The 22,727-nt window shown below is 35.5% G+C and overlaps 1 protein-coding gene across 5 annotated transcripts; it reads left to right on the top strand.

The window, feature by feature from the left end:
* The first annotated feature begins 1,586 nt into the window (after positions 1-1,586).
* On the top strand, positions 1,587-19,071 carry LOC107871062 (protein RFT1 homolog). 5 transcript variants are annotated; one of them, XM_047413315.1, is made up of 15 exons: positions 1,587-1,775; positions 1,911-1,990; positions 3,775-3,869; positions 4,639-4,799; positions 5,279-5,430; positions 5,656-5,774; positions 8,581-8,741; positions 8,853-8,927; positions 11,159-11,230; positions 13,596-13,733; positions 16,563-16,718; positions 17,395-17,447; positions 17,553-17,731; positions 18,549-18,628; positions 18,711-19,071. In XM_047413315.1, exons 1-14 carry the CDS (start codon positions 1,709-1,711, stop codon positions 18,607-18,609), a joined length of 1,569 nt encoding a protein of 522 aa, XP_047269271.1. In that variant the 5' UTR covers positions 1,587-1,708; the 3' UTR covers positions 18,610-18,628; positions 18,711-19,071. The 5 variants fall into 5 exon arrangements, with proteins under 5 accessions (XP_047269271.1, XP_047269272.1, XP_047269270.1 ...); XM_047413316.1 differs by having other exon boundaries at positions 18,705-19,071; XM_047413314.1 differs by having other exon boundaries at positions 1,606-1,775; positions 5,276-5,430; positions 17,395-17,440; positions 17,546-17,731.
* The last annotated feature ends 3,656 nt before the right edge of the window (positions 19,072-22,727 follow it).

The following is a 22,727-nucleotide window of genomic DNA, read 5'->3' as shown; positions in this document are numbered from 1 at the left end:
TTATTTATGCCATTGCCAACCAAATGATCATGACCAAAAGGAAATTTAAGCTTAATGATAAGAATTCGATTCATCCAAATAAAGCTGGTTCACATCCACTATCATATAAAGTACAAGCGGTCCTATTAAAAACCTAATAAACCCAATTGCAAATTCATGATCGTTCTTCACTTGTTGATCAATCGAAACATACAGAAAAAGAGAAATTAGTGTTAAAGCAATATCAAAATCAACTGAAAATGAAGACCCTCAGCCCAATTATCTCACACATTCAAAGTCTTGCTCGGTTTATTTTTTTTTCCTTCTCAATTTACATGGCACACTTCTCGATTTGAGAGTCAAACTGTTTAATTTTGCCTCTGAGTTGAACATGAAATCTCAAGCCTTTTTAAAACGAAATTTGACAATTCAAAATATTTTTAAAAATTATGATTAAAAATAAACTCGAAATTCGAAAGGTGCTACATGATTGGAACGAAGGAATTATATGTTTCCCTTCTCAATTCAGTCTCAATCTAGGTGGCACGCTTCCAATTTCGTGAGTTAATAAAACTAATTTTGACAGTAAATTTAGAAATAATATACTTACTTATCCCATCTCAATGAAATTACCAACCCACAAAATATACTCTTCTCATCTCGTGCACCTAACTAATCCTCACAACTACGACAAAGTGAGTCAAAATTCGGTAAAGCATAATTGAGTTTCACGTAGTTAGGAGTGTGCAAAAACTGATCCGACCGATAAACCGAACCGATAAAAATGTTATTGGTTTATTGTTATTGGGTTAACGATTTTTTAATGGTCTTATAAAAAGAATTTATTAGATTATTGGTTCAATTCGATTTTTTCTTATTGGGTTATTGGGTAAACCGATAACCTAATAGGAATATATATATATAGAGAGAGAGAGAGAGTTATATTGGATTTATTTGGTGGAATTTTAATTTAACAAAAATTACATAATGCAACAATTTATTTTTAAGTAATTTTTTTATTAATAATTTAAATTGCCTTTTTTTTAAAAAAAAATAGCTGAATATACCTACGAATACATAAATTTTTGATATGAAATTATAAAATAAGAGATTATTTGTAATGATGTAATTACGAGTAAACTTGATGGACTTTCGTAAGCTTTGCTTTAATTTAACCAATTGGGTTTTATCAATATTTTGCTTGAATCTCTTTTTTGGTCATGGACAGGACGTACGAGTGTGCATCTGTCGGTTCGGTTCGATTTTATATATTATCGATTTGGCTTATTGATTTTTAAATATACTAAATTAATAAGATATTTTCTATTAATTTTTTTATTTATTATTTTTTAATTCTTAATGGTTCAATTTTTGGTTTAATCAATAAGCAAATATTCATAAATAGAAATAATAGCAACTAACAGGAAGAAACATTGCATCTTAGTTGCAATAAAAAATCATACATGATATGTTTTAATTTACAAAAATCTTCAAGTTTAAACTAAATATGGTTAGAAGAAATTAAGAATTTATATAATTGAAATAATAAACTTATTAATTTTGCAGAAATTAAAAGAAATATATTCTAAGCTATTAATATAACTACAATACAAACTTTGCCATCAACCCAATAAATCCCAGCTTTATTCAATTTCATTCACATTCATCATCACTTGTTATTTTGTTTATCAGTCGAAACATACAGAAAAAGAGAATCTAGTTAAAAACAATGTCAAAATCAAGCGAAAATGAAAACCCTCAGCCCAATCTATCTCACACATTCAAATACTTGCTCGGTCTGTTTTTTTCCCCTTCTCAATTTCTCTTAGTTCATGCGTTTCTTCGCATAGCTTTTGTTTTTTTTGACTATGCATTTATTCATTATATACTTTGCATAGTTTGTTGTGAGTAATTGTGTGGTATATTTGTAGCTACTCAATTTTTATCAAGGGGAATACCATTCATATTCAACACATGGATTGTTCGGCATCTTACTGAAGAAGACTATGCGGTAATATTCTATTTTGATCTTTCTATATTGTATGTGACCCTCCGGACACCACGCATAGCGGTAGCTTTAGTGCACCGGGCTGCCCTTGTTTTTTGTGATCGAAGTACAAGTTGTTTCGATAATTTAAATGAATAATTAGAGAATTACTGTCTGTTCTAGTCTTGATGGACAGTACAAGTATCATGTGGAATTAATGCAAGCTGGTTCGGGCAGGGCAACACAGTTATAAAAAAATAAATAAATAAAGATATAGACAATTCAGCACCCAAGGTGTAGCATAGTAACAAGAAGAAGAAGAAGAAATACCAAGTGTAATCCCATAGGTGAGGTTTTGGGAGGGTGATGTGTGTGTGGTGTTACTAGTGGCGGACCCAGTATTTATCGTGGGTGCATGAAAGGTTCGAACACTTATATTGACACTCAAAAGCTTTAAAGTTCTGCCTGCAAACTAAAGCACCCAACTATCTTCTTGGTTCACTATCTTCTTGGTTCACTGGGTGCTTTTCTAAACCTTATACCAAATTTTATATATTTTTATATAATTACCCTAGTCGAATTTAACGGGTGCTGGAGCACCAAAAGATTGGCTATAGGTCCCCCTGGTGTTATCCCTTCCTTGTGAAGGTAGAGAGGTTGTACTCTTGACTCAAGTAAAATACATCAAACTAAAGTATAGAAAGAAAGTACAGTAATGAAGAAATCATGCTAAAGATAAAGGAGATAAGTGAACCCCGATCCTTGCTAGTTGATTTTGTTCGCATCTACTTAAGCTTTAGTAGACATAGTTACCCGATATCTGTGCTAGTGTGAGGTGTCTAGTATACGGTGGAATAGTTGGGGTGCACTCAAGCTGGCTGTGACACTAATCTTAGAAAAAAGAATAAATATAAAGGATTCATATAAGTGAGCTCAAGTTCGTGACTGAGTCTATGATTGTTTTTGTTGTTTTATGTATATGCCTGTATTTGTAAGTGCATATTATCAATAAGTTGGTTTGCAGTTGTTTCTTCTCACTTGGTGTACACTTCGTGGGGTGAGAGAGTACAACATTTGGAAATATTACCATAGGTAATGATAGAAAAAGGAAACTTTTTTTTTTTCACTACGCGATGTTTCATATATATAGATATATGCAAAGCAGAGCACCAGACACCTTAAAGATTTGATTTTTGCTTCTGGGTAGTTTTCAAGATTGGATTTTGTTGTCATATATACTAAAGTTCATGTAAAAGAGAGCATCATAAACCTTAAAGATTAGATTTTTATTTTGTGGGTAGTTTCAAGAATGGTTTTTAAGGGCATGTATGCAGAAGAGCGCACCAGAAACCTTAAAGATTGGATTTTTATTTTGTGGTTAGTTTTCAAGAATGGTTTTTTAAGGTTATATATGCAAGAGAGAGCTCCAGAAACCTTAAAGATTGGATTTTTATTTTGTAAGTAGTTTTCAAGAATGAGGTTTTAAGGTTATTTATGCAAAAGAGAGCACCAGAAACTTTAAAGATTGGATTTTTATTTGTTATTTTAAGGTTATATATGCAAAAAGGAGCACCAGAAACCTTAAAGATTGGATTCGTACTACTTTGTTGTTAATTTGAATTCTAAAAGATTGCATCCTCTACATCTCCATGGGCAGAAAGAAAATAGGGATCTGTCAACTAAATTAGCCGGGTTGAAGAGTGAGGAGCTCTCTCACCTGTTCTTCCGGAAGTTTTTCATTGTTTCTCTTCCCTGTATAAAATTTTATATACAGGAAATGTCTAACATCTTGTTGGTAAATCATGCAGTTGTATGCTGTACAATTTCACTTGTTCATTACGTGTGTGCTTTTTCTTAGTCAAGAGGGCTTCAGGCGAGCATGCATGAGGGCAGACATTTATAGGTACTATTGGATATTTGCTATGATGCTTCTTTTAGTTTTGTTGTTTGCATTTCATTTCACAACTTCTTTTAGCTTCAATCGATAAAATTATCAAATCAGTGGAAGCATGTTGCAACTGTCTCATTATTGAAATTAAAGAGTTCATTATTTATCTCATGTAGTAAGCATATTGTTATGTTCATAGTTAATAAGACGGGTTTTAATACTTTTGTCATGGCTGTTTTATGTGATTCATATTATACCTAATGATGCTTGTTATTTCTAGCTTTTTTAAAAGACGTACTTTATTTTGCACTTATTAAAAGCACCAGGAAGGTGTATCATTAAGGATTTTCGTTTTATCTACTAAGAGTTTAAAACGTCTGTAAAATCATCCACTTGCTTTTGCATTTTCGGGTTTTCCTAAATTCTCCAAAAAATCCACTGCTTTTCTCAGCATCGACATAAAAAAAGTAAAAAAGTCCTGTCTGGAGAAAGACTTCTATTTTTTGTAACAACATGGATAAGAGGATACAATATTTTAGGAAACCAAATGTTAGTTTTTTGACCATTTAAATGGCTTTCCTAATATCAACTCCAAATAGCTAACAGACCCTAAAGTTGAGTAAATAAAGGGTTTAGTCTCCCTGGTTTGACATTTTGATGAGTACACGAAGGTTCTTTTTTCGTTTGTTTCTGCCATTTTATATCTGCTTTGAGACTTCCATTGGAAATATCTTTTTTGGTTATTCGTTTAAAGTTTAAGGATGTCACTGTGTTTAAATTGCAGTGGCGGATCATCAGGGGGAGGGAACGCAGCAAAACTCTTGAAAGTAGCATGGATGACTGTCCCTTTAGGAGTAATTATCACATTTGCAGGATGTATTTTTGTGTTATGGTGGCAAGAACTAAGTTATTCTAGTCAATATGCACAGGCTATATGGATACATGGTGAGCTTAAACTTTGATACTTTGATGTAGAGTCAAAACTTTGATATACAATAGTTTAAAGATTTGTGTTTTGTGCCAATTCTACAAGCTGGTTATCAATGTGTTACAGGAAAACTCAGCTTTCCATGGCTACTAATCTCCAACAAAAAATAAAAAAATCTGCTTTCATAGTTTCATCTGTTTTTGGCTTTTGAATTGTCACTGATGAGGTTTTGGATCTAGACCCTTTTGAAATAGTTATTCATAGGATGTATGTCTTTTTAATTATCAGTCCATTGGCTGTATGTCTTTGGCTTCGATGTGATTTAACGTAATCCTGACCTGCTTAGAACTGTTTCTTCTGCCTTTATCTGGTCCTTGATATGAGCATGTATTGGACTGATGACCTTCCCTGAAGTCAATTTTGTGATTTTTTGGGAACTAAAAATTCTGTTGTTTGACATTTTTATTTTGGTTGGAATTTTATTTCAATCAAGCAGGTTTTGCATGTATACTGGAGCTATTAGCTGAACCCTTTTACATCTTATCTCAGAATTTGCTTCTCCTCAAGTTGCGTCTGCTAGTTGAAAGTGCAGCTACCCTTTCACGTTGTATAACTACTTACATCCTCATTGTAAATCTACCTGGCATGGTAAACAACAGTAGACATCTGCACTATTTACTCTTTTAGTTTTTTGTTATAATTTATCTTTATTTACCGAAAGTTTAAATAAGTTTACTGTTAGCTGCTCCTAATCATGTTCATTTGTAACATGAATTACTATCTTAAATTGTTTATGCAAAAGATGGATTCTATTGTTGCTCATCGACATAGTATACCTGTTCAGGATTGAAGATTAGAATTTCTTTCTTTCAGGAGAAAGCAATTATATTCGGCTTGTCGCAAGTTGCATTTGGAGCTTGTGTGTTCTTTGGCTACTGGGGCTACTTTCTTCTTTTTCACATTTATAGCAGTTCTGATCTCTTTCCTTTTGGGTAAGAATTCTAATATTTCCTCATCCTTTGTAATGGCTTATATACTTGTTACACATTTCATACTTTTTTGACAAGTAATGATCTTTTTCTACACAAAGTAAGGCACAAGGGGGTGCTTATAGAAAATAACAGACAAAGCAGAGAATCATCTAGAGTTAGGGAGGAAGAGAGGGAGGGAGGGAGCACACGCACATAATGCATCTGTATTGGTCCTAAAGAAAGCAAGTCAAGTTTTTAATGAGAATGGAGCTTTTACCTTCTTTCTTCTTTCCCCCTTTTGGGAAGTGGGGGTGATTGGGAATGTCGCTGCAAGAAATACAAAGGAATGATTCGAAACCTTTCATGACCCAATTCCTGACCTAGTTGTAACAAACACTCCATGCCTTAACTTGACTAAATGATGGATGTGTGGGTATGGATGACAAAATATGAGAAGCGAGGTTGAGATGGTTCAGACATGTGATGAGGAGAGATACGGATGGCCTAGTGCGGAGATGTGAAAGGTTGGCTATGGATGGATTCAGGAGAGGAAGAGGTCGAAGAAAAATTATTGGAGGGGTGATTAGACATTGCATGGCACAGTTGCAGCCAAGAACATGACCTTAGATAGGAAGATGTGGAGGACACGAATTAGGTGGAAGGTTAATAGGTAAAAGTGCGCTTATACTAGTAGATAAGAGTGCATTGTTCTTGTTGCACGTACTAGTAGTTGTGGGACGGTTCTTGTAGTTTCTTGCTCTTCGATTTCTATTACTACCTATGGTTTCGTGTAGTTGGATTGTCTTATTATTTTGTTGTAGTATCTTTTACTATTATAGGTTGTTTTTGTTATTATTAGTGTCTCTTGTACTTCCGGTACGTCTTGAGTCGAGTGTCTATCGAAAATAGACTATCTATCTCACCTCTGAGGTAGAGTTATAGTCTGCATATACTCTACCCCCCCTAGACCTCGGTACGCAATATATATATAATGTTTTTGTCTTGAGCCGAGGGTTTGTTGAAAATAGACTATCTATCTCACCTCTGTGGTAGAGGTATTGTCTGCGTACACTCTACCCTCCCTAAACCCCACTTTGTGGGACTATATTGTGCATATTGTTGTTGTTGGAATGGATAATACGAGCCTGCTCGCTCCAATCAAAATCCACATTAACGTTCTATACAATTTAACAACAATATGTGACATGATTTTTGTGAGAAGATGGCTTTAGTAAAAGCATTGTCTCAACTCTCCTCGATTCCTTACTTTTTAGCACAACTGTTTGCTCCTCCTGTATGAATATGATTCAACTCAACAAATCACTTGTACACAATCAATTTAAGAATTAATTCTAAGGTTTCATACTTTTCCCAATTTGGAAAACCTAGGCTGGGTTCTCTAAATTCTTAGTGTTCGTAGTCATCCTAGCTTTTCCTGGTGGCTCTTTTGAACAAATTCCATAAATAATTTTTTCTAACATTCATAGTAGAAAGCATGTTGCGAAGTTTACCTCAATTGAATCCTAACTTTGGAGTAGGAACCTTGTTCCTGAATTTTTGTATTTTTGTGTTTCCAAGATACCAATAGTAGTAGCATTGTTCTCATAGTTTCGTGTCCTACGATTTCTGTTATTTCCGTTGTTTCCTGTGTTTCAGTTGTCCCACTATTAGGTTACTACTATTCCTTGTTTTCTGAATGCTATGTAGTGCTTTTCCTATTATTTTCTACGCCCTCTTTACTTCTGTATTTTTCTTTTTTCAAACAGCTTTGATGTGCTCTACTTGAGCTGTAGGTCTTTCAGAAACAACCTCCCTACCTCTAAGAGGTAGGAGTAAGGTCTGGGTACAATCTACCCTCCCTAGACACTCCACCTATGGAATTTCACTCGGTATGTTGTTGTTTTAATCTAGTGTATTCAAGATGAAATCTTGTTAGAATCATTGTTTAAGATTTGTAGTTTAACCTTGAATAATTTAAAAACTTACCTTGTAGTAGGAGAAAGCTTGGATGACTTGGGGTTGAGAGAAAAGGTTTAGTCTTTAAACAAATGGAACTAATTTCTTTCCTCGCATCCTTTTTTATATATAAACCTATACCAGCCTGCACAGTGGCTTGCATGCTGCACTCTGTGCTGTGCAAATCTGTACCCCAATTGACAGCGTCTCTGGTTAGTGTGTGCTGCAACGCATATCTGCGCTGCATTTCCTGAAATGTGTTGTTCATAAAATTGCACATAGCCTTATCTATATAACTCCAAGTGATGACCCAAGGGTGTGGCCCAGTGGTCAATGAAGAGGGTTGAGAACATGAGGTCTCAGGTTCAAATCCCAGCACTGCCAGTAGAGACAAACTGCCAGTAGAGACAAAAAACACTGGGTGATTCTTCCCATCTGTCCTAGCCTTGGTGGACAGAGCTACCTGGTATCTGCTGCGGTATCTCTTGCTAGTGGGAGTGGTAGGTATCCCGTGGAATTAGTCGAGGTGCACGAAAGCTGGCCCGAACACCATGATTTTAAAAAAAAATTACTCCAAGTGATGAACATGTTGAAGCATTGGTACTAACGACTAAAATTCAAGGACTACTACTTTGCTGTAATATCATGTTCTTACACCCTTTTGTGGGTCCTGCGTACCTCTGATTTACTTCAATAACTTCATTTATGTAGAAACTTACGGGGTTTTACAAACCCTGCCTTTGGTTTGGTGGTGTTACCAGTTGTTTAACTTTGTTTACAAAATCTCTCTGCCCTTTTCTTTGATGTTGACAGTTCTATTGGAATGTTTGTGCTCCACCATTATTTTATTTGACAGTTAGTACCCATTTAGTGTAGGAAACGGAGGCATTGATGAACAACTTTCAAAAATGTGTATGTTGTTTACCTTTCAATCTTTTCGCAAGTTGCTTCTTCAAGAAGGACAAAAAATGGTTCTTGTATGGTTGGACACACCATATAACCAAGCAGTATATGGGCTTGTAGACAAACTAGGTATATTGGTTAGCTATTGTGGCCTTCTACTTACCACCTCTCTTAAGAATGCAACATATTGCTTAATCAGGTCATATTCTTACCAGATACAACGTACAATTGATTTTTCAGGCAGTTTAGTGGTTAGGCTGGTGTTTCTCCCATTTGAAGAAAGTTCATATGCTACATTTGCAAGGTCTGCATCAGGTTTGTCTCGCCTTCCTTTTAGTGCTCTTGTTGGTCGTAATCACCCTATTTTTTCACTTCATATGTTCTTTTAAATAGTTGTTACTGTAGTGAGTAATGCTAATTGGTTTTGAAAGGAGGAGGAGGGCGGGGTGGGGGCAAGGTGAGGGAAATTCATCATTTTACTTAGTAGGATTATTTCTCATAAATTATGACACAATTACAAGGGGAGCAAAAGAGATATAATTCTTCCTTCAATCTAGATTGAGGAGGCTAGGTAACCCACTTTTACTTACCAAAGAGGGAAATGAAAAATAATCATCCTCCTACCTAACCTCTTTCGCCCAAGCAGAACCTGTTCTTAACGAGATTGTTGATTGGCTTCTAAGGAAGTTCAAAGACAAGACACAGATAGAATACTGGTTCCTCAAGTGATGCCATACCCATTAAAAGTACTTTTATTCTTTTAAACCAAAGGTTATACTGGTATTTACCAATTGTTGGCATGGCTTACATTTCTGGTTTGACATTTTAGGATTCTAAACAGAAGCTACGCAGTAGATAAATGAGTGTAGATTTTTCTTTAACCTGAACTACCTACGTGAACTATTGCTTTTAACTTTTTTCTGATGCCACTTGGTGTATTTATTTCTTTGGCAGTATTTTGCATGATTTGTTACTTCCATGAACCCGGTTATTTTTTAACATCAATGTGTATTCTGCACTTGTCATACTTAACTCTTCCAGTATCTCGATCTATAGGCCTTCAATCTTAATCTCTTCAAAAAGCTGGTATAGAAAAGTGCCTTCAATAGCAAAATGCAAAATGCCATCTTTTCCCCTAGTTTTTCACAAAAAGCTTCTTTGAGTAGATGATAGAAACAACACAATATTCTCCTAGAGTTATGACATAGTACACCAGAACCCAATGAGCAGCTATATTGCATCCATGGTTTACAACTTCTTTTTTTTGATTACGTGTTGCCTGGGCCATATTGCGTGCACCTCGACTAAATCCACGAGATACTTGCTGCCACCATCAACAGGTGCCAGGTAGGTGCCAGGTAACTCTGTCCACCAAGGCTAGAACAGAGGAGAAGAAATCACCTAGTGTTTCTCTGTTGGGAATTGAACCCGAGACCTCATGGTGCTCATCCCACTTCGTTGAATCACTAGGCCACATCCTTGGGTGCCATGGATTACAACTTGATATTCCAAACTTGCTACGGTTGGAGTCCCATGTTGGTAGGATAAGGGGTCCTTGGTCTCCTTATATGGTCTTGGGCGGACATAAATATCGAAAAATCTGACTGAACTGAACTATTCGTTTCTTCGATTCGGTTTAAGTTCTATTTTTGGTAGAACTTCAGTATTCAGTTTGGTTCTCGGTTTTAGGGTCCCTATTCTTCGGTTTAACCAAAATTTTATAAATTAGTTCAAAAAACTAAAAATATTACAGCTAGCAGCCCAAAAATTTCAGATCCACTTATGCCCTAAGTCCAAGCCCATCCCCTTTTCCTAATCGTCTAAAGCAACCGAACTCCTCTCCTGTTGTCAAACAGACTTTCTCTCTTTCTACTCTTCATTTCCCCTAGCGTCTCGGCTGTCTAGAGGACAAAGATAAATAATTCAGGTTGCTTCAATGCATAAAATTCATGAAAAAGGGAGCAACCAAACTTCTCTCCCATTGTCGAAGCAGAACTTTCGGAGTTGGTGGATATGGATTAGGTAAAACATGAACTCTTAGTTTTTGTGCTCTTTTAATTCCTCACAATTTTAACTTTTGAGTAAAATCATATTGTAACTTTGCAAGGATAAAATAGCGAAGCATCGAACCGAATTAAGAAAAAACTGAGCCGAACTGAACTAATTTGGTTTGGTATTCATATAAATCATTGAAGAACCAAAAACCAAATCGAAGTTTGAAAGAACCGCATGTCACCCGTAGTCTTGGGCAATGCTCCCCTCATGGCTAGCTTTTGGGGTTGAGTTAGGCTCAAGGTTCAGATAATGGTGGAATAAGGGGTTCATTGCTACGTTGATCTTTTTATATGGTCGTTGAGTTAGACCCCAGGTCCATTTCTTTAGCAACAACCATATACTTAGCCTCGTTTCTGATATTGGCATATTGCATTTTTGGTGTTTGTCACTACCACAAAGCTGTAAATCAAAATTTTAACTTCATGCCAACTTTCTTGTGATCATTCAATGAAGTGCGATTTGATACCTCAACTGTTTCACTGTTTTGGCAGGTGAACAGACACAGAAGCAAAAGAAACTAGGAAAAAGTTTGACCGAGGCCTTGAAACTTGTTTTACTAATAGGTAACTCCGACATTCTTTCATAATTGAACTTGCTTCAATATACTTTGAACTTTTTTGTCTATAGAGCTAGACTTTGTGGTTACATACTTCTACTTATATCCTGATTGATCATACAATTAGGAACTTGTTAAGGAATGAGTTAAAAAAAGAGATGAATGGTCATCTTCTAGTAGTTGAGCTAAGTCTTAATCTTTTCAGATCTGTTATCGTAGCAAACATTGGTTGAAGTTCTCACATACATTTTGACCAATAATGTGGTGTTTTTTTAGAATGGATTCTAATGTTAAACATTCCGGGTGCTGATCATTGACTTTCTGACAACTCAAACAGTTTGTGATGTATTTTCGTAAGGAGGAATTAACCTTGTTTTTCAAATGTAATTACTGCTTAAAAATAAGAGTAAAGATCAAGAGAACTATATGAAGTCACTATTATGTCACTGGCCTTGTTAATTACTATTCTTTACACAATCCCGTATGACATGAGCAGAAAACCGTGGCACTTGTTTATGCAAACAGAAAGATTTAAATTAACGTGGAATAGCTTGAGAGGCCCTTATACTTGGCTCGGATTGAAAATTGGACCCCTGTACTACGCGAGGTTTCATCCAACACCTGGACATGTATAAAATAAATATTCTTAACCCCTCTGACCATTGGTTAAAGCTTATGTGACATTAACATAACTGAGTTGGATAGAGTGCGTGATTGCACACATTTAAAAGCGAGTGAATACAATATTTTACCTTTAAAACATTATTAAAATTATAATAATTAATCAAAAAATTAAAAACCTATCTTCTTCAAATACCCCACCCCCCACCCCAAAAAAAAAATCCCAATCCCTGAGTATTTTTCGGATCTTCTTCTAAATTTTTAATATTTTAGATTCCAAAAGAATTGAGACCACTGTTGTGTTAGTCGGGTTCAAAGAGGAGGGGTGAGTATGAGTTGATGTGAAGGCTATAGTGGGTATTGAAAGATTAAAAACTCCATTGATAAGCTTAAGGAAGCTTTGAGGGAAGCTTTAAGAACAACAAATGCGTCTTGTGAATTTGTGAAATTAATTCAAAATGTGATTGGAGTTCGTTTGTTTTGTATTTGTGAACTTGTAGTTAAATTCAAGTCAAATGGGGAAGGATTCTAGCTGTTTGGCATGAACTTAGTTCTCAGTTGTGAGCAAACATGGAGAACATGACTGTTGAAAATTTTCCATTGTTTGCAGAAGCTTCCTATTTACACGTGGAATTTCACGTCATTTTTAATGGCTGTTGGAATTTCACATGTAGTTGGTTGTATTACATGCACCGATCAGATGAAAAAAGGGTTTAAATGTTGTGTTTTATTGGGTTTAAGTGTTCAGTTGGCAAAGTCACGAGTAGAAGGGTCCAGTTGCCAATCTGAGCCAAGTATAAGGATCTCCAGGCTATTCTGCCTTAAATTAACTAGACAATTTTATGAACTTTTTGGGAGTTCTAAAGATGAGATTTTCTTGTGAAGTTAAGTTAGCATCTTATTAGTGCAATCATGATAATGTGAAAATTAATCTTTTCCTGTTGTAAGAAAATAGCACTCTTTCTGCTGCTATGTTGGGATCCGTATTCAATCGTCTGCTATGCCAGCCTTTATTACCGAAGTGGCGTTTTGCGCGAGTGAATGGACTATTAAATGCTGAAGCTAATGAAGACCTGAACTAAAATCAGGAGAACTTGTATTTTTGGGCACACATCTGCTGTGTGACAACTTCACAATCTACCTATGGAAAAGGTACTTGAACGCCTCAAATGATTGAGATTGTGTACATTACTCAGCAGTGGGATGTTATGACCTTTTTTCTTTTTTGGGATAAAGAAGGGATATTATGACTTAATTTACGAAGGTGCAGCAAACTGGTTTTCTGGCTATCATTGACATGGGAAGTTTCAATATATGTTCCTTGAACTTGTTTTTCCTTGGGCATTTTGCTTGGTGTATCAACATCATTACCCTATGCTTCAATGTGTTTCAAATAATAAATTGACACACAAATATGTTTCACTATCTGATTGTATTCATTGAAGGGGAGCCTTGGAGTAACTGGTAAAGTTGCTGTCATGTGACCAGGAGGTCACAGGTTCAAGCCGTGGAAACAGTCTCTTGCAGAAATGTAGGGTAAGACTGCGCATCCTTGTGGTGGGGCCCTTCCCCGGACCCTGCGCATAGCAGGAGTTTTAATGCATCGGGCTGTCCTTTATCTGATTGTATTGATTGTATAAATTACACAGAAAAACTTGGTAAAATTTTATTTCGTTTTCGCTTTTAGCTCTTTAAAATGAATTGAGACTCCAAATAGCTAATTGTCATCCTCAAAAATGCTTGTCTTGTAGGTTTTGTAGTCATGGCCTTTGGACCTAGCTACTCCTACTCGCTCATTAGGTTGTTGTATGGTCGCAAGTGGAGTGATGGAGAAGCTTCAACAGCTCTACGATACTATTGCCTCTATGTAATTTTGTTGGCCATGAATGGTAAGGTCATGTTTGGTTTCCATAACAGAAAACGATTATAGTCTCTTAGATGAGCAATTATTAAACAATTAGTTTGAAAATAGTGACTTCCATGAAAATCTAATGCCGCTATCACTTAACAATGTTTTCTCATATAATAACTAAGCCCAGTTATGATTAATGAAACAATTCCAATAGGAATACTGATTAAATAAAATTAAATGGTTCCAAATAAAACAAGTCCCTCCTTGTCTAGAGTGATCCAAGAGAAATTCTACTTAAGAGTTTAGACAGACAAGGAAAGAATGACTGTTTGAGTAGCCATTTTTACTGTATGATTCGTTTGTATTATCATGGGATAAATTCACTAGATCCTGATGGGGCTATTGAACATGATCTAGACGCAAAGGTTCTTTCTTTATTTTATGTGAGTAAGGGTAAGTGAACTTAGAAGAAATTGCAGAAAGTTTTCTGTCATACTGAAAATTGAGGGCCAGCAGTTGTCAAATTCTTTGGAATATCTAGAACTATTCCTATTGATGTCCTTCCCTTTCATTAAATATTCGAGGTGCTTAAGATTTAATTCAATTTGTTAATTTGAAGATTTATTAGGTTTTCTAGTTCGTCCTTCCATATCCTGATGTTGAAGCTTAAAATGAAAAGCTTTTGATCATGAAATATTGACTTTTGATTTCTTCTCAACTCTGTAGATTTCAAACTTGGGCAGCCCATGGCCCATATCTATTGGTTTTTCTTTGGTTCTTGTTTAATACTAATTAGTAACCTTGGGTCTGAGTCTCTGGATTGGAGCTGATTACTGCCTCTTGTACTGTCAAATGTGATACTTGGCATCTAATCAACCTGAAGGTCTCAGTAAATGAGGCCAGAAAATGCAAAAGCATTACAAAAAAAAAAGTTTATTTTTTAGTAACTGGATTATCTTATGAAGCAAGAAGCACAGTATATGGTGATAATCAAGCAGGTTCGGTGAAACTTCAGACCTAGTAAATAACGATGTCGAAACAGAGCTAGGACAATGGATTGGTGTGGTTCCTCTAAGCCTAGGACACCAGAATATCAAACCATGAACGAAGAAAGGCACATCCAGTAGGAATTGAACCTACGAATTCACAATTATGACTTGGGCGCTTTAACCATTCAACAATGGATGCTTAGTGGGGTTCTCGTACATGGTAAAAAAACAAATTCCATTTGAAATGAAATCTTTAGGATATATCAATGCCAGATTTTGTCCAATTCCCACCTTTCTGAAAAAAGGGAAGGATAAGGAAAAAGGTTGTGAAGATTGGAATCCCAACTTTGTCTTCTATTATGCATTTGAGTTTGTAATTTAATTGTGCAGCAGCAGCCTCCATGTCACAAATTACTTAAGAGTTATGTTCATGTTTGAACTTTGAAGTTTCTGTGAGTGATGCAGTTCTTCAGCTTTCTGATAAGTTCTTGAAAAGTTTGCTGTTAACTCTAGGTTAAAAAGAAACACGCTGTTAACTGGAGGTTAAAAAAAACCCACTGTTAACTGGAGGTATAAAATAAAACATGCTCTTAACTGGAATCTGTCCAAGTTCATTCATCTGTCATTTTTGTTCATTCTTATTGAACTGCTGCGACCTTGCTGCTTGCTTTTAGAATTGGTGATTTTATATTATATTTCTGGTTGAGAACTATTAGCAAGTTTCTTTTGTCTTATTACATTATATGGATCTTTTCACCTAGAAGGTTAAATGGTTAGAGATTCTACAGCTTTAATTATTTGATTGCGACATGCTAGCATGATAATTTTTATAGTACCAAGCATGTGAATATATATTTTATTATGGATGAAGTAACACTTGAACTCACTGATACCATGTGAAATTGTGTGAATCACCTCATCTGAAAACTTTTATTGTTACATGTGACATTTTAATTTATTTGGTTATGTCTTAACATGATTAAATCACCTTCACAAAGTAGGGATAAGGCTACATATACACCAAACCACACTTGTGGGATACGTGTTGTTGTTAACATGCTTAAATCTGATTTGATGGACACATCTTCTGATGTTGTGTGAAGAGTCTGAGAACTTGCTTATGGTACATCTGGTCCGCCTGAATAATAACTTGGTGATTTGTCCTCTGCTTGATGCTTTAAGCTCGTTTGCGTTTTCACATCCTATTTAAATCAAGAGCTTCATGAAACAATGCCTTGCCCAGCCAGTCATATCTGTCGGATATGAATTTAGTATATTGTAGGAGTTGGCAGCTTTTGTGCTTTTGTCCCTAAGCATCAGGGAATCATGGACCAATGAAGACAGGGGGCAGTTTTCCTGTAATTTTCAGTTAAAATACAACATATACCTGTATGATGGAACAAAAGATCCCAATATGTGTGATCTTTCCCATACTTGGTTCTTAAATCCTTACCAATGCGGAAACTACCCAGAAGTTCTTGCAAGTGCAGCATGTTCTGTGCTAATACGATGTTGTTACCAATTATGCCTTTACGAATTATTCTTAAAGGTTATTTTTTTTTTTCGTGCAATTTTTTTTCTGTTAATTCGATCATTTATGATTCCATTTATTCCTTTACATTTTTCTGATAAGACTGCTTCTTGCTTTTAAAAAGATTGTATATTCTATTTCAAGCAGCTGAAATCTACAATGAAGTGTGTTCTCTTCTCGTTTGCAACCTGCATATTTAATTGCAATGAAGTGACCAAAAGATTTTACCACTAATTTGCTCTGTGTTTTCCATCAGCTTGTGAAGATGATATGTTGAATTTACCCTGGCCGACTAGTCTACAGATCTATTGCGAATCTGTTGACTTTGTCTTTGTCTTTGGTGCAGGAACAACTGAAGCATTTTTGCATGCGGTTGCAAATGAGACTCAACTCAAGCGCTCAAATGATTCCTTGCTTGTATTCTCGTTGATTTATCTGGTGTTGAATGTTTCTCTTATACGTTCAGCTGGTGCAATTGGCTTGATTTTAGCAAATTCTTTGAGTATCCTTTCATGGCATATGAAAGACTTATATTTCTTTTTTTCCTGGAACTTTGAAATGTTTGCTTTGTTCAAAGAAATTGATGATCATTTTTCTTACTGCAGATCTTGGTGCAGATATAAGGCAAGGTTTTACAGTTTGGTGTTGTCTCGACGATAGTAAATATTCATGTTGCACCATACACAGGTTGCATATTTTATGTTCAGCATCTTTCACGTTACAAGGTCATAATCAATCATTTTATGAAATAATGAACACTTCTAATGGGTAGGACTAGGCAAAATAGGCCATGCTTTTCATCATGGTGATGTCTGGAAGCTTTATATGCATGAGAAGAAGTTAAGGTTTTAATGATGATTGCTATTGAGTTTTGGAGTTAGTAAGTAGTGTTGCAAACATTGTAAACAATATCACTCTGGCTGACTGCTTTAACTGAAACGGCTATCTGGAAGTATGTCAAGGTATCAAGCGCTTGTAGTCACCCTTTTCACAAGTACAGGAAGTTGCTAGTAGTGAAATAGTTTCTAATGCAATTTGTGTTACTATCCTAGTGCACTTGCATCTGTTTACAGAACTGAAAGTGCATGAGTGGCTCTCTAGATGTTTGGAAGTGCAAATCCATGTTGTCCGTTGTCCTTATAAAATTTGTAGGCACTAGTTCCTTGACTTGTTAAAAGACATGGCTCTTAGGATCTCTTACTCAGCAGTATTCATCAGGAATTATTTTCAGGTATTTTTCCTTATCGTTGGGATTTTTGGATGTTGTAAGGATTTGAGAAGTCATATTTCCTTGGATTCAGACAATGATGTATTCTTTGAATTTTTCTTTTTTCAGGATTCGTCCTCATTTTCCTTTCGCAGATGCCTGCCCTCTGGTTGGACCTTTCTACTTTTTTCTGGTATAGTCACTCTAGCTTCAGAAAAGATATTTATGGATCCGGATGACTTCTGGAGAACATTTAGCATTCATTCCTTAGTGGGCATAACCAGTTTCATGCTAGCAGCCTTTATCATGTAAGTAGAGGATTTGAATCTCTGTAGACCCATGAAATATTTGAAACTTGTCTAGGTTATCTGTAAAGCACTCTTGCCTCCCCCCTACGTGACCTTTCAGCCTTTCATTTCTTGACTTCCTCTCTCTCTCTCTCTCTCTCTCTCTCTCTCTCACACACACACACACACACACACACACACACACACACACACCGACCCCCAAAAAATGTGCTTGCACACATACATATATTTTCTTTCTTATCAGAAGGGATTGTTGGGAGCTTATGAATTTTGTTAAGGTGTCCCACGGTGGTTTGATGGTTGAGTTGTTTGTCTCCTTTTATGGTCTGGGATAATCCTCACCTCATGACTGGCTTTGCGGTTTAGTTAGGGTCATGGTCCATTTATTTACACAATATCAGAGCCAAAACTGTCCCTGTTATTATGTATCCCAATTTTGGCCCCCATATATGTTTATCACGCACCAGTTGGCAGGCCTGACTATGCACTGGCAGTGTGTGTGTTAAATTGTCCTGCATTTGTTGTGGGATGGGTTGTTTGTCTCCTTATATGCTCTTGGGCAATCCTCACCTTTTGACTTGTTTTTGTTGTTAAGTTAAGCCGAAAGTCCATTTTCTTAACAAAAAATTTTCTTGTTAATGACTTTGTCGAAGCTAACATTTTGTAGTCTAATGTACTGTGGACTAGAAGTGTTGTAAACCAGGCCCAAAGATGATTAAAAAATTTTAACTGTTATAATTTGGAAGTCCTTTAACTATATTGTATCCTGAAAAGTATTGTGTATGTATTCGTGAGTCTTATTTCTCTTAATCTTCAGCTATCGTCGTGAGAGGACCTTTATCAACAATATCATACGTTTCCGGGAGCACGCTGACTGAAGAAGAAAGTCCTACCCCAGTGAGCACTTATTTCCCCCAAATTCTGTTATGTTTTTACTTTGACATTCACCTAAACAGATGCCTCTCGATGCAAGTGACAGGAAAAACCTTATTATCTGTTATGTTTTGGACAAGAAGATAGCAGTTAGCTATTCAATGCATATCGACAATTCTTTGTTGCATCTCAAAGCGAAAATCATATTTTACTAGGTATGAAGGAACTCTCTTTGGATGTTTTCATGAACTGGTTCATGTTCCTTCGAGTTTGGCCATAATATTTGTTTAATGCTGCAAGCATGTGTATTTACTTGTTGGGGTTCCACATAGAATTCAAGTGGTGTTGTTGTAATTGTTCAAATCATTGAGCTCAATTTTCCAATTGTAAAAGAATGCGTAATTTCTGATAAAGTTCAGTGAAGGATGAGAAAGTTATTTATTAAGAGACCACATTCTTTTTAGAACTATTAAAAGACTTCAAAATTATAAGACGTATCTGAAGATCACTAATTAATATGTTTGGTTTCCACTGTTCTTTTTCTGTTTATTTTCAAGTTCCAGAGGTGGGTTGATGTCTGATTATGGTCTTCTCTTTGGGTTTTCACTTGGCAAGATGCCTACTTAATTACACTTCCGGCACGACATTAAGCAAGTTTCTTTTTCATGCCATATCCTTTTTATTGGTGTCCACGGACTGATGCCTGCTGCATTCCTATATCAATCAGGATCAAAAACAGATGATAATATAAAGTGATCGACCATCTCATTGCTAAGTACATAATACATGTACAGCTTAGTGATTTCCACCTTTTCTCCACATATTTATTTCTATCCCTAAGTAGGTTCATAAATTAGTCGATTATCTTTTACGGTTCTTTTTGTTTCATCTTTCACTTTCATTTGATGCTCTTGTCGCTCAAGTGATGGAAGGGGTAAGAGGTATCATTGTTTCACTGCTTTCATCTTCTTTTTGAAACTGGTCTCACTGCTTTCATGGTTATGCCTTTCTTTCTCAATTCTGTGATTAAATCAAGTACTTTCCCTTCGTTAGTTTACCTACTGTAACTGATTGTCACATCCAAGGAGAGTGTGAACATCCCACTATTCAAACATTTGATTGAATTGGAGAACTGATGCAGAGACAGTAAGATTGATGCCATTACTATGTTGTGCATCTGTAACAATATTGCTATCTTTCCTTTGGTTTCTTTTTCCCCTTTTTACAAGGTAAAAGTTATGCAGTAGTATTAATGTGGCATCTAAGATGTACAATGTGGTTTTTTGGTGAAATAAATTTGTTGAGAAGCACCGGAAGGGTGTGGCTTAGTGGTCAATGAAGTGAGTTGCGAACTATGAGGTCTTAGGTTCAAATCTCGCAAAGATAAAAAATACCAGGTTAGGTGATTTCTTCCCATTTGTCCTAGCATTGGTTGACAAAGATACCTTGGTATTTGTTGCTGAGGGGAGGTGTGTGTGACAACTGACAGGTATCCCGTGAAATTTGTCGAGATGCACGCAAGCTAGCCCGGTCAGAATGCTAGATAATACAAGTTCATCTTGATTAAAAGAGAAACTGATGTATTCATCATATCAATTCACTTATTCAGTCCATGGATTGCCTTCAGCTGAAGTAAAACTTACAAAATCACTGATTTTAGTTTGGTTCCTCTTATAGGATAAATCTAATTCCTGCCTTTTGCAATTCTTAAGTGATCCACATATAGCAATCAAGAATAGCCATATAGATAATGGAGTTTTTTTAATAGGTCCTCGAAAAGTAGCAGAGTTTGATGGATCGCACCGAAGGACACCTAGGGCTAGTAGTCAATGAAGTAGGTTGAGGATTAAGAAGTCTCGGATTGAAATCCAACAGAGGCATATTTACTAGGTGATTTCTTCTCGTTGTCCAAGTTTTGGTGGATAGAGATACCTAATACTCATGTTGGTGGGAGATAGCAGATACCTTGTATTATTAGTCGAGATGTGCCCAAAATAGCGAGGATACGACTTCTATTCGAAAAGAGAATAGGACATGAAAAACTCAGTGATCATAGAAGACTTTTAGGGGTGTATGAGTTGTCTTCCAATGTCCATACAATTGAGAGTGACAAGTAGTATTAGAGCTTGGTAATTATAAGCATTGAGAGCTTGGGTAAAAAGGTTGTCAAAGTGGGGAAATGACTAGGTCTTAAAATAAGTAGTATTCATAATGAAAGCGGGGGAAAGGTAGACAAAGTTCAAACATTCTTATGCATCATGATTATCTTTTTTGATTTTTGCTTGAAAGGTTTGACTCCTTAATGGAATTAGTACCTTTCTCCTTTGCTTTAAATTGCAGAAATTAGATTGACATCTAGGGTATAATTGTGTCTTACGATTTCTAAGTCAATATTTGGAGAAGATAATCCTTGTAAATTTGAATAGAGAAATGGCTACAAATGACTTTTTTTAACCACATAACCTTGTTATTAATATGGCCTCTCTTCTTTAGATTCCTTGTTTCATTTCGAAAGTGGTATTGATGGTGTCAATGTAGAGAAACTGAATACATTTGCATACTATTTTGGTTAGGTGTTTACCCTCTTTTTGGTCCTCACCAATAAGGTTGAGATGTAATCTATTCTTTCACCTATTTTCACCCAGGTTAAAGTAAGTTTCTGTAATTGTCCATTTTCACCATTTATCTTCATTTCTTGTAAGTAGAGGTAAAAGAAATAAAGAATACTTGTTACAAATAGTAGTAAGACAAAGGACCACTTAAATCTCATGGATCCTATTGTATATTTTGGAGGAAATGATTTTAAAGTGGAAAATAAAAGCATTGTGATACTTTTCCTGCAACGTAAAACACTTAGTTTTAGAAATTCCTCACAACATTCTCAATATAGTTCCTATTCCTTTTTAACTAATTATACACGAATGGTGATAAAGGGCAGCAAAATTAGTCCATGAAATATGACCCGTCTAATTTGCTTAAGTTGGGTGGGTTAATGTCCCATGTGTTTGTTAGTTCAATTCATTTTGGTTCCCTCAATTTAGCTTATCTAAAAGATTATCCTGTTCAATTACTAACTCAATTCATTTTGAACCCTTCCCCTACCCCCACCCCACAATACCAAAATATAGTATATTTAAAAGTCAGATTGATATGTGTCTGTTATGTTATATTTAGTCACGATAAAGAAAAAACGTTTATAAGGTACTTAAATAATTTTGATAAACAATCAACATAATTAAAACTTAGCAAGCGTTGGCAGATTGGGTTATAGTCCCTTATTTAGCCTATTTCGACCTTTTAACTTAGTTTAGCCCAAGTGACCTTTGGATGAGTTTATGACCGAGTCATTTATAAACTCAGTCTATTTTGACTCGTTCAAATTTCAATCCAATTTTTTCATTTGACATTCGTATGTACATACTTTAAATGGCATTAAAGATCACGTTGTTGTTTATTTATTCTTTGAAATGATTGAGGCAGGACATAATACTCGTATATCTTCACTTTAAAGCGACTTCATTTATGAATTGCAATGATATAATATGTGGGGCCTTCTTTGAAATAAAATCCTTTTGTTGTCAATCTTGTATTTCTTACATCACTTCACTTTCAATATTTCAAATGTTTCCAAACGAGTGATTTTGGGAATAGTTAATAGATCACATGTTACCTTGTTAGATATCTAATCATCAACAAAACTTAGCTTATTTTCAAATGGTTCATTATGAAACAAGATTTAATTGCTCTTGCAAATTTTTAGCTTATTTTCAAATGGTTCATTATGAAACAACGACTTAATTGCTCTTGCAAATTCGTAAATCTACTTTGATAAATTTTTAAAATGGGTTTATTTTGAAAAATATTTTTTTATAGGGAAAAACTTTTAAATTCGGTTATTTGATGTTTGTGCTAGTATCTAGTCTCTTGTACTTCCATTACGTCAGTTTTTGGACTTCTCTTGTCTTGAGTTGAGGGTTTACTGGAAACAACCTCTCTACTTTACCTATGAGGTAGAGGTAAGGTTTGTGTATACTCCATCCTCTTCAAATCCCGTTTTTGTTTTAGCTTCTGAAAAATAGTTTTTGCTGTTGAAGCATTTATTTTCTCTCAAACGTTTGTCAAA

This window comes from Capsicum annuum, chromosome 5 (assembly GCF_002878395.1).
Source record: "Capsicum annuum cultivar UCD-10X-F1 chromosome 5, UCD10Xv1.1, whole genome shotgun sequence".
Classification (NCBI taxonomy): domain Eukaryota; kingdom Viridiplantae; phylum Streptophyta; class Magnoliopsida; order Solanales; family Solanaceae; genus Capsicum; species Capsicum annuum.
This window is presented reverse-complemented; position numbering and strand designations above follow the sequence as displayed.

What these genes read in the sequence shown, in the direction of transcription:
- LOC107871062 (XM_047413314.1), top strand. Translation starts at nt 1,709, where the DNA reads ATGTCAAAATCAAGCGAAAATGAAAACCCTCAGCCCAATCTATCTCAC. An exon ending in TTACTGAAGAAGACTATGCG is followed by an intron (nt 1,991 to 3,774) that starts GTAATATTCTAT and finishes TAAATCATGCAG; the next exon opens with TTGTATGCTGTACAATTTCA. An exon ending in ATGCTAGCAGCCTTTATCAT is followed by an intron (nt 17,732 to 18,548) that starts GTAAGTAGAGGA and finishes CTTAATCTTCAG; the next exon opens with CTATCGTCGTGAGAGGACCT.